The sequence below is a fragment of the Pseudophryne corroboree genome, chromosome 12 (genome assembly GCF_028390025.1).
Source record: "Pseudophryne corroboree isolate aPseCor3 chromosome 12, aPseCor3.hap2, whole genome shotgun sequence".
In the NCBI taxonomy this organism is placed as follows: domain Eukaryota; kingdom Metazoa; phylum Chordata; class Amphibia; order Anura; family Myobatrachidae; genus Pseudophryne; species Pseudophryne corroboree.
In genome coordinates, this window is record NC_086455.1 from 5,543,799 (window position 1) to 5,556,405 (window position 12,607).

The 12,607-nt window shown below is 47.1% G+C and overlaps 1 protein-coding gene across 1 annotated transcript in view; it reads left to right on the forward strand.

Annotated features, from left to right (window-relative positions):
* The window catches only part of LOC134980099 (acyl-coenzyme A thioesterase THEM4-like), a 66,576-nt gene that overhangs the window by 42,587 nt on the left and 11,382 nt on the right, over positions 1-12,607 (forward strand). Inside the window, exons 6-9 of the mRNA XM_063946754.1 lie at positions 3,116-3,218; positions 3,315-3,477; positions 5,739-5,892; positions 6,027-6,137. Coding sequence (XP_063802824.1) covers positions 3,116-3,218; positions 3,315-3,477; positions 5,739-5,892; positions 6,027-6,137 — 531 coding nt within the window. The remainder of the gene's footprint in view (positions 1-3,115; positions 3,219-3,314; positions 3,478-5,738; positions 5,893-6,026; positions 6,138-12,607) is intronic.

A 12,607-nucleotide genomic window follows, 5' to 3' on the forward strand; every position in this document is an offset into this window, starting at 1 on the left:
ATTGGTTACCGGTATTCTATCTTATTAAATATAAAATACTGTTGCTTACATACAAGGCCATTATCCAAACTGCACCAACATACATCTCCTCATTCATCTCATAATATCTCCCAACCCGACCTCTCCGCTCTGCACAAGATCTGCGTCTCTCATCCACATGTATTACTTGTTCACACTCAAAATTACAGGACTTTACCCGGGCTTCACCCACTCTGTGGAATGCCCTCCCACGCACAATAAGACTCGCCTCTAGTCTCCAAACCTTTAAACGTTTCCTGAAAACTCACCTCTTCAGACAAGCCTACCAAATTCCAGACCTACCCACATAACCTTCAATGCTTCCCTATGTAATTACATCCTCTCTGTACAATACACATAACCTTCAATGCTTCCCTATGTAGTTACATCCTCTCTGTACAGTACATATAACCTCACATATTTTGTCTTCCTTTATTCTCACACCCTCCTGACCCTTGGCCAACATTGCTGGGTGATCATATCATACAACCCATTAAGAACTAGCAATCTGGTGACCATTATGCATTAGGTAGCATCTATCCTTGTGTATATCAATGCCTATTTCCCTATAGATTGTAAGCTTGTGAGCAGGGCCTTCCTACCTCTATGTCTGTCTGTTTTTACCCAGTTTTGTTCTATTACTGTTGTTCTAATTGTAAAGTGCAACGGAATTTGCTGCGCTATATAAGAAACTGTTAATAAATAAATCATAAATAAATAAATAAATAAAAAGAACTGTATCCTGGGCGCACTAGAGAATAAATGATTAAAACTTAACTTTTAATATCCTCGTATGGATGGAATAATATGACAATTAATCTCACTGAAGTCAAATATGACAGTGAAATTGAACTCTTTAATTTTACTATTCATATTTTACTTCAGTGTGAGTAATTGTCATACTATTCCATCCATACGAGGATATTAAAATATAAGTTTTAATCATTAATTCTCTAGTGCGCCCAGGATACAGTTCTTTCCTTCTTGTCTTGTTCTACAATTGTATTCCTACTGTAGCAGGCAGCCCCCCTATAAGATAACGTATACACTTACACAAAATCATTCTTCTTAGAATATAGGGGTACTATCCTTCTCTCCTTTTGATATAAAAATATTAGTGTACAGATACATGATTCTTTGTCTCCTAAGAAGGAGCTAAAGCTTCAGAAAATGTCAGGTGACGATGACATAGAAGCCTACCACCTTTGAGAGAAAGACAAATAGGGTGCAATTGCCACCATAAATCTCGGTGGAGAAGCTGGTGCCATAATTGTCCGGTAAAGCCCAGCGGGTTTATATGGACCTCACGGAGAGGTAGGTGTACTCAATGTTAAAGACCAAGATACTGACTCGTGTCAGAGTTACCAGGCCAGGCTGCGCTCCATGAGTGGAGTTTCTCCAAAGAAATTCCGGTCAGAACTCAGTTGGCCGCCTTGATCAAAATACGGAGGAAGTGGTTGAAACCGGAGGAAAACTCAACCCATCGGATGGCGGAGCTGCTGGCAACTGACCACTGCGCCAGTCACCCTTATCCTCCATATTTATGCTAATTGCCAGACACTGTGGACCGTGTCGGCGATAGCTCCTAAGCTGCCATACCCTCTCATCTTGGAAGGTGACTTCCCTTTGTTTCGTTAGAATAATCTTACAGCAAGTCTGACCGGACATACCAGCAACTGATTCACAGACCGGAGAGAGTGGTGGAACAGCTAGTAGTGCCCCAAGTACATTTTCCGCTGGTTTAAAAGCAGCACATAACCATGTTTGGGGGAGGGCACCTGTGTAAGGACAAAACCTAAGAGAGGGTCCTGTTTAGGTTTTATTGGCCATGTGTGCACATGGGAGACAGTATTGTCAGGCTTGCCCTTTCTGCAAAAGAACCTGCCCTAAACCCTCATACCAAGCCCCTCTTGTTCCACTGCCATTCATGCAGGTAACCTTTCAGCAAATCATCATGGATATGGTTGGGCCCCTAGAAAAGTCAGCTTGAGTCCACCAGTATGTTTTTTAGGGCACTAGATTAAGCATCATGCTATGCAGATGTAGTACCCTTAAGAAATAAGGAGATTTATGGTAGACTTACCATTGTTAACTCTCTTTCTGCAAGGTACATTGGGTTCCACAGAGAAATATCGGGGTGTAGAGTGGATCTTGATCCAGAGGCACCAACAAGCTAATGCTTTAGGCTGTCCCAGGATGCATTATGGCCTCCTCTATAACCCCGCCTCTAAGCACTGAGAGCTCTGTTTCGTTAACCAGTCCAATACAGGAGCAGGTAAGAGAGAAGGCAGATGTTAGTCACATAGAACCACATTCTCACAATAGGAGAAGGGACCAGCGGCTAATGCCATACAAACCCATAGAAGCTAGGTCCGTTAGGGTGGACACCCCCTGTGGAACCCAATGTACCTCGCAGAAAGAGAGTTAACAATGGTAAGTCTACCATAACTCTCCTTTTCTGCAGCAGGTTACATTGGTTTTCACAGAGAAACATCGGGGATGTCCTAAAGCAGTTAGTCAAGGGAGGGGACGCACCTTAACGGGTATGAGAACCCGGCGTCCAAAGGAAGCATCCTGGGAGGTTTAAGTATTAAAGGCATAGAACCCAATAAACGTGTTCACAGAGGACCACGTAGCTACTTGCACAATTGTTCAGCGGACAAGCCACGGCGGGCCGCCCAAGAAGGTCCAACAGACCGAGTAGAATGGGATTTAATAGCAGCAGGAGCTGGGAGTCCGCCTGCACATAATCTTGTGCAATCACCATTCTAATCCATCTGACCAAGGTTTGCTTATCCAAAGGCCAGCCATGTTTATGGAAACCAAACAGGACAAAAAGGGCATCTGACCTCCTGATAGAGGCAGTCCTCTCCACACTCCAGTACTGTGTGTGTGTGTGTGTGTGTGTGTGTGTGTGTGTGTGTGTGTGTGTGTGTGTGTGTGTGGTGTGTGTGTGTTCACCTTTCATGCACTGAAAAAATGAACTGTTTGCTGAGACTGGAGAACTGTTTGCTGAGACTGGAGGCTATCAGGCAGTGTGATACCTTGTGAGCGTACATAATCTGTATTATATAAATCTCTCTCTCTCTCTGTTCAGTGTTCGTACAGGAAGAACCATGCAGCAGGGATGTGCCAGGCTGCTCCGTGTGGGCAATGCAATATGCCAGCGTGCCAGCCAGTCTGCACAGCGCAGCTTCTCGGTAAGTAGCCAGCCTCTGTTTAACAGCGTGGGGGATTGAATTACTGGGATTAGATCACGTAGTGTGATAGACAACAGATTCTACATCCTATTCCAGGTCTCCCACCCCAGCCTCAGCTATGGACAGCGGGACTTTGCGTTACCCAACGCCACGTGGAACCCAAATACGCGGGAACTGTACAACAGGTATCTGGAACTCAGTGAAAGCGGGGCGTGGAGACGCATCTCTTCATTTGATACTTTTCTGCATCACTTTGAAGGTAAACGCAGCGGCTGTTATCTGTTATACATCCGGGAGGTGCAATGAGCAAGGTGCATGCTTCTCTGGGAATAAGGGGTGATTTATCAAGCAGAGAAGTATCTTTTATAGAATGTACGTGATAAATGCTTCCATAATTGTGATTGGTTGGTATGGGCAAACCCTCCACTCTTCTCTCTGCTTGGTACATCAAGCCCATAAGATGCCAAAGGGTATTTATTTAAAACATAAAACAAATGTTATTCTAAAGACATAGTGGCCCATACATCAGCAATCTATCCGCACAATGCTCTGTTTTACGGATTGGCAGAATCCAAGTTGGAAATTCTTGATTCTCTGATTACGACCCAAAAATGATGGGAATCGGTGAGGTAGGGGTTTCTAATGGGTTGGGTAGACCGCTGGTCACCATACCGACAGCGGGATCCCAGCTTTGAGATGCCCAGTGGGGGAGGGGGGGCGAGTGCAAAGACGCACCTTGCGGGCTCGGTGGCGAACAGCGATTCCCACTCTATTCCCATTCTATTGACCCCCGAATGGGAATAGTCCCTGTTAGTCGACATGGGGATTGTTAGGGGGCAGGATCCCGGTGTGTTATTGTGACCATCTTAGTACATGTCATATGCCCCAGTGTACGTTACATCCCTGATATCTTCCTCCTCTTACATACCGCCCAACCCTCCCGATTTTGGGGAATGGTACCGACTGGAGAAGGCTATCCCATGATGTTCAGAGACTGCGGTCAGTCTGCGTAAGCTTACTCACACTGGGCGAAGGACCCAGCACACCTTCAAGACATGGGCAACACGACTCCATATTGAGGAACAGTACCGAATGCTGCCCCCTTCCTCCCCCAAACACCGCAGTATGCTGACAGGGGACTGCGAGCGACATCACATGCACATACACAAAAATGCTCCTGTGAAGACCTCTAAACATCGGATTTGTATGTAAAATATCCGGTAGGGAGGCCAATCCCGGGCCATATTTTCAATGCTGGGAATCGGGATTGAAAAAGGCTCAATCCAGGGATTCCCAGGATTGAACTGTGATTCTGTTTTCCTCCCACCCCGACCACGCCCATTTCAAGTTCAGATAAAAAAAAGAAAAAGAACATGATCACTATGCCGTAATGCGGTCCAGACGCAGGCAGGAGCGCAGTCTGGTGGCGTCCTCCTCCATTTAAAATGAAGGCAGGCGGGCTGGAAGACAGCCACACTGAAGAGCAGATACGGCAGGCTGTCGGAGGAAAGGTATGCGGATGCGCAGCGTGACCTCGCTGACGCCACGCCGCGCAGATCCGGGCAGCATCTGAGGCTGAGCTCAGCAGCGCTGCCCGGAGAAAAAAACTAAAATCACAATAATGCGCATGCGCACTTTAATCCCGTGAATCCTGGGATTGGTGGCTCCAATCCCGGGATTCAAATCCCAGCATTTTTTGCTTCAAATCCCAGGATCCTGCCGATTGGCCACCCTACTATCCAGTTTACATATAAATCTGAATTTGGAACTTTGTACGAGGGAGGGTGGTCTGACATTTCAAAAAGTACTAAGCATGCCCCGAGGAGGCATGACCACACTCCCTAAGATGCTGTGATGCCCCCCAGGTGGTGCATTCGTGTCCCCTGTCCTGGTTCCAGGATTACAAATTGTGTGAGGTATAAACATGCAGCTATCTATTTTCTGGGCAGCTGTAACGATTCATGGGTAGTGATGAGAGGGCGTCCATTCCATGTAATGGCAGGAGCGTGGTCAGTGCGGGTGTGAGACACATCCTGTGACATCATCAAGCTGCCACCTTGCAGCCTAAGGACTATGCGACATTCGGGACACGGCAAATGATGCATCAGTTTATTTCCATAATTATTGTTATCTTATATATCTTCAGTTGTGTCTGTGGGTGTTACATGTGGCTGTGTTGGGTGTGGATTAAAAGATCGACAGTGTCAATAGGTTGACACCAGATGGTCGACAGGGTCAATATGGAAATGGTCAACGCAAAAACAATTAACATGTGATTTTTATCTTATTTTAACCCTCCCCCTGGTGCCTAACCCTCCGCCATGTGCCTAACCCTTAGCCAAGGGCCAAACCCTAACAATCAAGACAAATCATGAGTCAAACTTTTTTTGTGTTGACCATTTGCACGTTGAAATTTTGACTGTTGACCTACTGAACATTTACTGTCTATCTTACATCCGGATACTGATTGGGTTTAGGGGCCTGTTCAGAGGCATTGAAGGACCTTGTGCCCATTTCCAGGTAAGCCTCCTGAGGCAAGAAGAGACTCGCGCCTCTTCACCAGACACCTAGACAAGGACGGAGTTGGGTTTGAATACAGCATGTTCTTTAACAAGGCTGAGAAAAGGATGATCTGCATATTCCAGCCGGGGGCTTATCTGGAGGGCCCCCCAGGGTAAGTTTCCTTAGTTGAATATGGTAAATAAAGTCTATGATTTAATAAGCTGTGAAACGTGTAAGCGTTGATCTTGCCCCAGCTGACAGACACACGTCTCGTGGTTCTCCTCTGGCGTCCTCTTTTCTCCTCAGGTACACACACGGTGGCTGCATAGCCACTATTATTGACACCACAGCCGTGACAGGGGCCGTGTACAGCTGTGGGCGTGTTATGACGGCCAATCTGAACATCAACTACAAGAAGTGAGTTTCACTAATGCATAACGGACGTAGAGGCCAGCATGCCTTGACTTGTTGGTCAGACTGAGTGTTGTCTGGTTTTGGTGGATGATAGAGTATTGCCTGATAATGCGTGATGTCTGCGTGTGAGCTTGTGGCCCTGATGATTGGGTATTGCCTGGTGTTCCCTAATGATTAGGTATTGCATGTCACGCTGCAGGCACTTACCGCCGCGGGTCTCAGGATCCGTCCTCTGCCAGTGCGGCTGCGTGCGGCGCTCTGTGGCCGCGGCTGGGTCGGCGGCGGGAGTGACGGCTTCCTGAGGCTGCGGGAAGGACTTAGTGGCTTGCAGCTCCCTGGCGTGTCTGCAGTGCTGGGAACAGCCATGTTGGAGACCAAGGGCAGCACCAATGAGCGTGATGGGTGAGTGTCAGCCAATCCTGTTTTCCTGCTGCCTATAAATAGGCTGGGATTATTGAATTCTGTGCCAGTGCTTTGTTGTGGCTACTCTGTGCCTTAGCTCTGTGCTCCCGCAGTTTGTTCTGTGCGTCTCTAGTTATTGGTCCCGTCAGTCTCCGAGTTTTCAGCCGACTCTCGCTGCACAATGCTTAACAGCTCTTCAATGCGCGGTCACGGTCAACCGCTCTCCCACCGGTGCCTTCGGATTCCGCAGGATTCTCGCAGTGTTTCGCCAGTTTCAGCCTGAGTTCTTCATTCACGTCCTCGCATCATTCAGCAATCATTCTTCACAGTCCCACGTTCACGTTTTCACATCATCCGGCCAACAGTCTTCACAGTTCTTCAGCCTCACCTTCGCATCATTCAACAAACTCAACTTCACAGTTCTTCAGTCTCGTCCTTATATCATCCTAAGTATATTCCTCACAGTTCTTCTATCTCAGCCTCGTATCATTCAGTGACTTCATTCCCTGCAGTTTCCCAATCCTGAACTTATTAATCTCAGTCTTCCTACAGTCTCATTCTATCTGTTATCCTTAATAAATATATGAAAAGGAATTATCTTCGTCCTCCTTGTTTCCAGCACTCAGGAGCACCTGCTTCTTCGGTTGGTCTGAGTCCAACGGATCCACAAACATAGCCTGGTCTGACAGTAAGCACTGGCCACATGGATCCGACAGGCAACCAGGCCTCCGGAGGCGATCCTACGGCCAGCATTCACGCCTGGAGATTCAGGAGTCCACTCAGTCGCAAATTGTTCAATTCATGCAAACCATGTCAGACCGGTTAGAGGCTCTTCACGCGGCCATTAGGGCCCCACAGTCCCCGGTTCCAGTAGTCTCTTCCTCTGCAGTAGTTCCTCCAGCGACAGTCTCAACATCACTACTGCAGCTACCTCCACCTAGAAAGTTCGATGGCTCTCCGAAACTTTGTAGGGGATTCCTTAACCAGTGCGAAATCCAGTTTGAGCCTCAGTCGGCCAATTTCCCATCGGCCCGCACAAAAGATCGCATATATTATTTCTCTCCTCACTGGTCAAGCATTGGAGTGGGCATCTCCGCTTTGGGAGAGAGGGGACCCAATCCTCTTTAATTATGCTGAATTTGTTTCTTTATTCAGGAAGAGCTTCGCCGAATCGGGCCGAACCACCTCAGCGTCCCTTGAGATCCTTCGTCTTCGGCAGGGCTTGCGTCCTGTCAGTCAGTATGTGATCCAGTTTCGGATTCTGTCTTCTGAATTGAACTGGAATGAGGAGGCCTTAATCGCTGCCCTTTGGAACGGCCTTTCTGACAGATTAAGGATGACTTGATGGTTCGGGATGTGCCCACGAAATTGGATGAACTGATTTCTACTTGTAACAAACTGGACTTGCGGTATAGGGAACACTGGAGAAATCTAAGTTCAAACGTCCAAGTCTTTGTTTCCGGTTAAGACCTCTGCAAGATCCCTCTTCGTCTCCACCTGCTCCAGAAACTGAAGAGCCGATGCAAATCGGTCGCTCTCGGCTTTTCGGAAGAAGAGTGTGCTCGCCGCCATCAGGGGAATCTCTGTATGTATTGCGGCTCTTCAGATCACTTCGTGAAGTCTTGTAAACTCCAGCCAGAAAACTCCCGCTCCTAGCTTACTCCAGAGAGGTTAAGCTAGGAGTTACTCTAGAGTCACGTACTGGAAAGGAGCCAATTTTGCCCATTTATTTGGAAATTCCGTCTTCTGTCCTCTTTGTCTCAGCTTTATTAGATTCCGGAGCAGCTCTGAACTTAATTTCTTCTGCCATCGTTCAGCAATTAAAGATTCGGACCGTGCCCTTGGAACAGGCAATTTCCGTTACGGCGGTGGATGGGAGTTGACTCCCTGAAGGCATAATCACCTTTCAAACTACTTATCTTAGAATGAAAGTGGGCGTATTACACTCCGAATATATCTCCTTTCTCGTGATTCCCAAAGCCTCTCATGACGTGATTCTCGGATTACCTTGGTTACAAAAACATAATCCAAAACTCTGTTGGCGTACTATGGAGATCCAATCCTGGAGAGAATCTTACACCAACGCTTGTTTGGCCTTCAGTTAAACCTCTTCGTTCAGTTCATGTTTCCGAATTACCCACAGTTTACCAGTCTTACCTAGACGTCTTCAGTAAGCAAGGGGCAGATTCTTTACCACCTCACCGTGTATGGGATTGCCCGATTGATTTGGTGCCGAGTAGGACTCCACCCAGAGGTCGAATTTACCCATTATCTATCCCTGAGACTCGGGCTATGTCTGACTACATACAAGAGAATTTGGCCAAAGGCTTTATTAGACCATTGTCATCTCCTGAAGGGGCCAGATTCTTTTTTTGTCAAGAAAAAAGATGGTGGCCTACGACCATGCATTGACTACCGCGGACTCAATGAGATCACCATCAAATATCGGTATCCACTTCCGCTGATCCCTGAATTGTTTGATCGAGTGAATGGGGCTACAGTTTTTACTAAACTTGATCTTCGAGGCGTTTATAACTTGATTAGAATCCGTGCAGGGGATGAATGGAAAACGGCCTTTAATACTTGGGATGGGCATTCCGAGTATCTCGTAATGCCGTTTGGTCTCTGTAATGCTCCAGCAGTTTTCCAAAGTTATGTGAATGAACTCTTTCGGGATCTTTTCTATAAACGCTTGGTGGTATACTTAGATGATATCCTAATATTCTCCAAAGATCTAGAGTCCCATCGTCGCTAAGTCAAGGAAGTGTTAACTCATCCGAGGAAGAATTGGTTACACTGTGAATTGGAGAAATGTACCTTTGAGGTACCATCCATTCCATTTTTGGGGTTCATTATTTCCAGATTAGAGCTAAGGATGGATCCTGCCAAGGTTCAAGCTATTCGTGACTGGTCAGCTCCCACGACTCTCAAAGGGATTTAACGCTTCCTTGGCTTCGCCAATTTCTACAGGAAATTTATTAAAAGTTACTCCACCTTGGTCGCACCCACCATGGCCTTAACACGTAAGGGAGCGGATCCCTCGAAATGGACTCCTGAAGCTGCTAAAGCCTTCCTCGGTTTGAAACAAGCCTTCACATCTGCTCCCATTCTTCGTCAACCTGACCTTAATCGTCCATTTCTCGTGGAGGTGGATGCTTCCACAGAGACTGTTAGGGCTGTTTTATCCCAAGATTACGAGGACAAGAAGGTCCATCCATGCGGTTATTATTCTCGAAGATTCCTGCCTGCCGAAAGAAACAGCACCATCGGGGAGCAGGAATTGCTTCCCATTAAGTTAGCATTCGAAGAATGGAGATATCTTTTAGAAGGAGCTCAACATCCCATCACAGTATACACTGATCATAAACATCTTCTTTATCTTCAAACAGTTCAATGTCTCAATCCGCGGCAAGCAAGATGGGCTCTCTTTTTCACCCGGTTAAACGTCAAGCTCACTTATCGCCTAGGATCCTTGAATAAAAAAGCTGATGCCCTCTCCCGGTCCTTCATTTCTTCTGAATCCAGTGATCTAAAAAATTGAACAAGCTATTGTAAGTCCAACTTCTTTCTTAACGACTCAGATTTCTGCAGTTCCTGTAACCCCACCTGGGAAAACATTTGTTGCCCCAAATCTCCTTAAACGGCTATTAACTTGGGCTCATGTGTCATCTTTTATGGCCTCCCTGGGGTCCGCAAGACTCTTGAATTCATTCAACGGTCCTACTGGTGGCCATGTCTTAGAACTGACGTTCAAGAATTTATAGCCGCTTGCCCTAATTGCACCCAACACAAAAAAACAAAGGACCCTCCACCTGGTCTGCTACATCCGTTATCCATACCCGAAAGGCCTTGGACCCATATCTCAGTGGATTTTATAACTGAGTTACCCCCGTCAAAGGGACAAAATACCATCTGCATAGTGGTGGATAGATTTAGTTAGAGGACTGCCCTCGGCCCCAGTACTAGCCAAATTATTCATCTCCGAGCTCTTCAAGCTGCATGGTCTTTAGAAATTGTTTCGGATCGGGGCACGCAATTCGTGGCCAAGTTTTGGAAAGCACTTTGTTGTTTCCTAAGCATCAAACTGAATCATTTTTCAGCATATCATCCCCAGTCTGATGGACAAACAGAACGAGTAAATCAAGATCTTGAAACCTTCCTTCGTTTATATATTTCCTCTTCACAAGATGATTGGTCGGACTATCTTCCGCTAGCTGGATTCGCTCATAATAATCTCTTTCATTCATCTTCTGAATCCATGACGTTCTATGTCAACTATGGTTTCCATCCGCGAGTACCAGAATTTAAACCTCTTCCAACTCAAGAAGTGCCAGCAGCTGACTTAGTCCTCAAGCAACTTTCTAGGATTTGGACTCAAGTACGCAAGTCTCTAGTTAAAACTTCCATACGTTATAAATCCTTTGCTGATAAAAAATTAAAGACAGTGCCCTGTTACAAGATGGGGGACCATGTCTGGATTTCTACTCGCAATCTCAAGTTCAAAGTACCCTCCATGAAATTTGCGCCCAGGTACATTGGTCCTTTTCCTATAGAAAGAGTGTTTAATCCTGTGTCTTATAAAGTCAAACTGCCGTCTTCCTTCAAGATACCTAATGCTTTTCATGTATCACTAATGAAGCCTTTGATTCTCAACAAATTTCGTACAGCCTTGCCCAAACCTCCTAAAATTCGCAATCTACAAGATGAGAAATTTGAGGTTAGAGAGATTCTAGACCAGGGGTGGGCAATTATTTCAGCTGAGGGGCCACTTGACACTTTCATGTCAGTTTTCGAGGGCCGCACACAAAATAGCAGCTCCCCTATGTGCCAAAAATATAGGGACGTGGCTTCATGGGGAAGGGGTGTGGCCAAAAAATAATACAGATTCATTTTAGGCTGCACAATAGTCTCCATTATTCAAATTACGCCACACAGTAGCGCCACTTACACACATAACTCCAGGTAGAGCCCCTGTCACACATTACGCCAGGTAGAGCTCTCTTTTACACATTACAGCAGGTAGAGCCCCCTTTTACTCATTACGGAAGGTAGAGCCCCCTTTTACACATTAACATTTTATTTGGGATAATCATTGCACAGCAAGCAAATTATCCAGTGTCTTATGGCCCCTGGGGAAAGGTGTGACACAGTGACAGAACATGGGGGTGGGACACGGTGATGGAACACAGGGTATGACACGGTGACAGAACACGGGGGGGGGGGGGGGTGACACGGTAACAGAACGCGGGGGGGTGATACAGTGACAGAACGCTGGGGGTGACACAGTGACAGAACACGGGAGGTGACACAGTGACAGAACACGGGAGGTGACACGGTAACAACAGTGACAGAACACGGGGGGTGACAGTGACAGAACACGGGGGGGGGGGGGCAGTGACAGAACACGGGGGGGTGACACAGTGACAGAACACGGGGGGGGTGACACAGTGACAGAACATGGGAGGTGACACGGTAACAACACGGTGGGGTGACTTAGTGACAGAACACGGGGGTGACACAGTGACAGAACACGGGGGGGGGGGGGGGATGACACCGTGACAGAACATGGGGGGGCTGACTCAGTGGCAGAACACGGGGGTGACACAGTAACAGAACGTGGGGGGGTGTCACGGTGACAGAACACGGGGGTGACAGGACACGGTGACAGAACACGGGAGGTGACACGGTAACAACATGGGGGGGTGACTTAGTGACAGAACATGGGGGGTGACACGGTGAAAGAATCCAGGGGAGGGGGGGGGGTTGGGGGGTGGTACAGCAAGCGTTAAAGAACTCCCCCCTAACCTAAAAAACAGTCTGACGCCACTGCCCGCACACACAAACATATACACACACACTCTCTCATATACACACACACTCTCTCATATATACACACACACACACACACACACACACACACACACACACACACATACACTTTCTTTCCCTCACTTTTTCCATTAACCTACTGATCTGTGTCTGGCTGGCAGTGGCAGGAAGGATGGATCTGTAGCAGTGGCTTTTGTAGCTCCGCCCCCTAAAGTCCCGTGTAGCCCCGCCCCTCGTCTCTG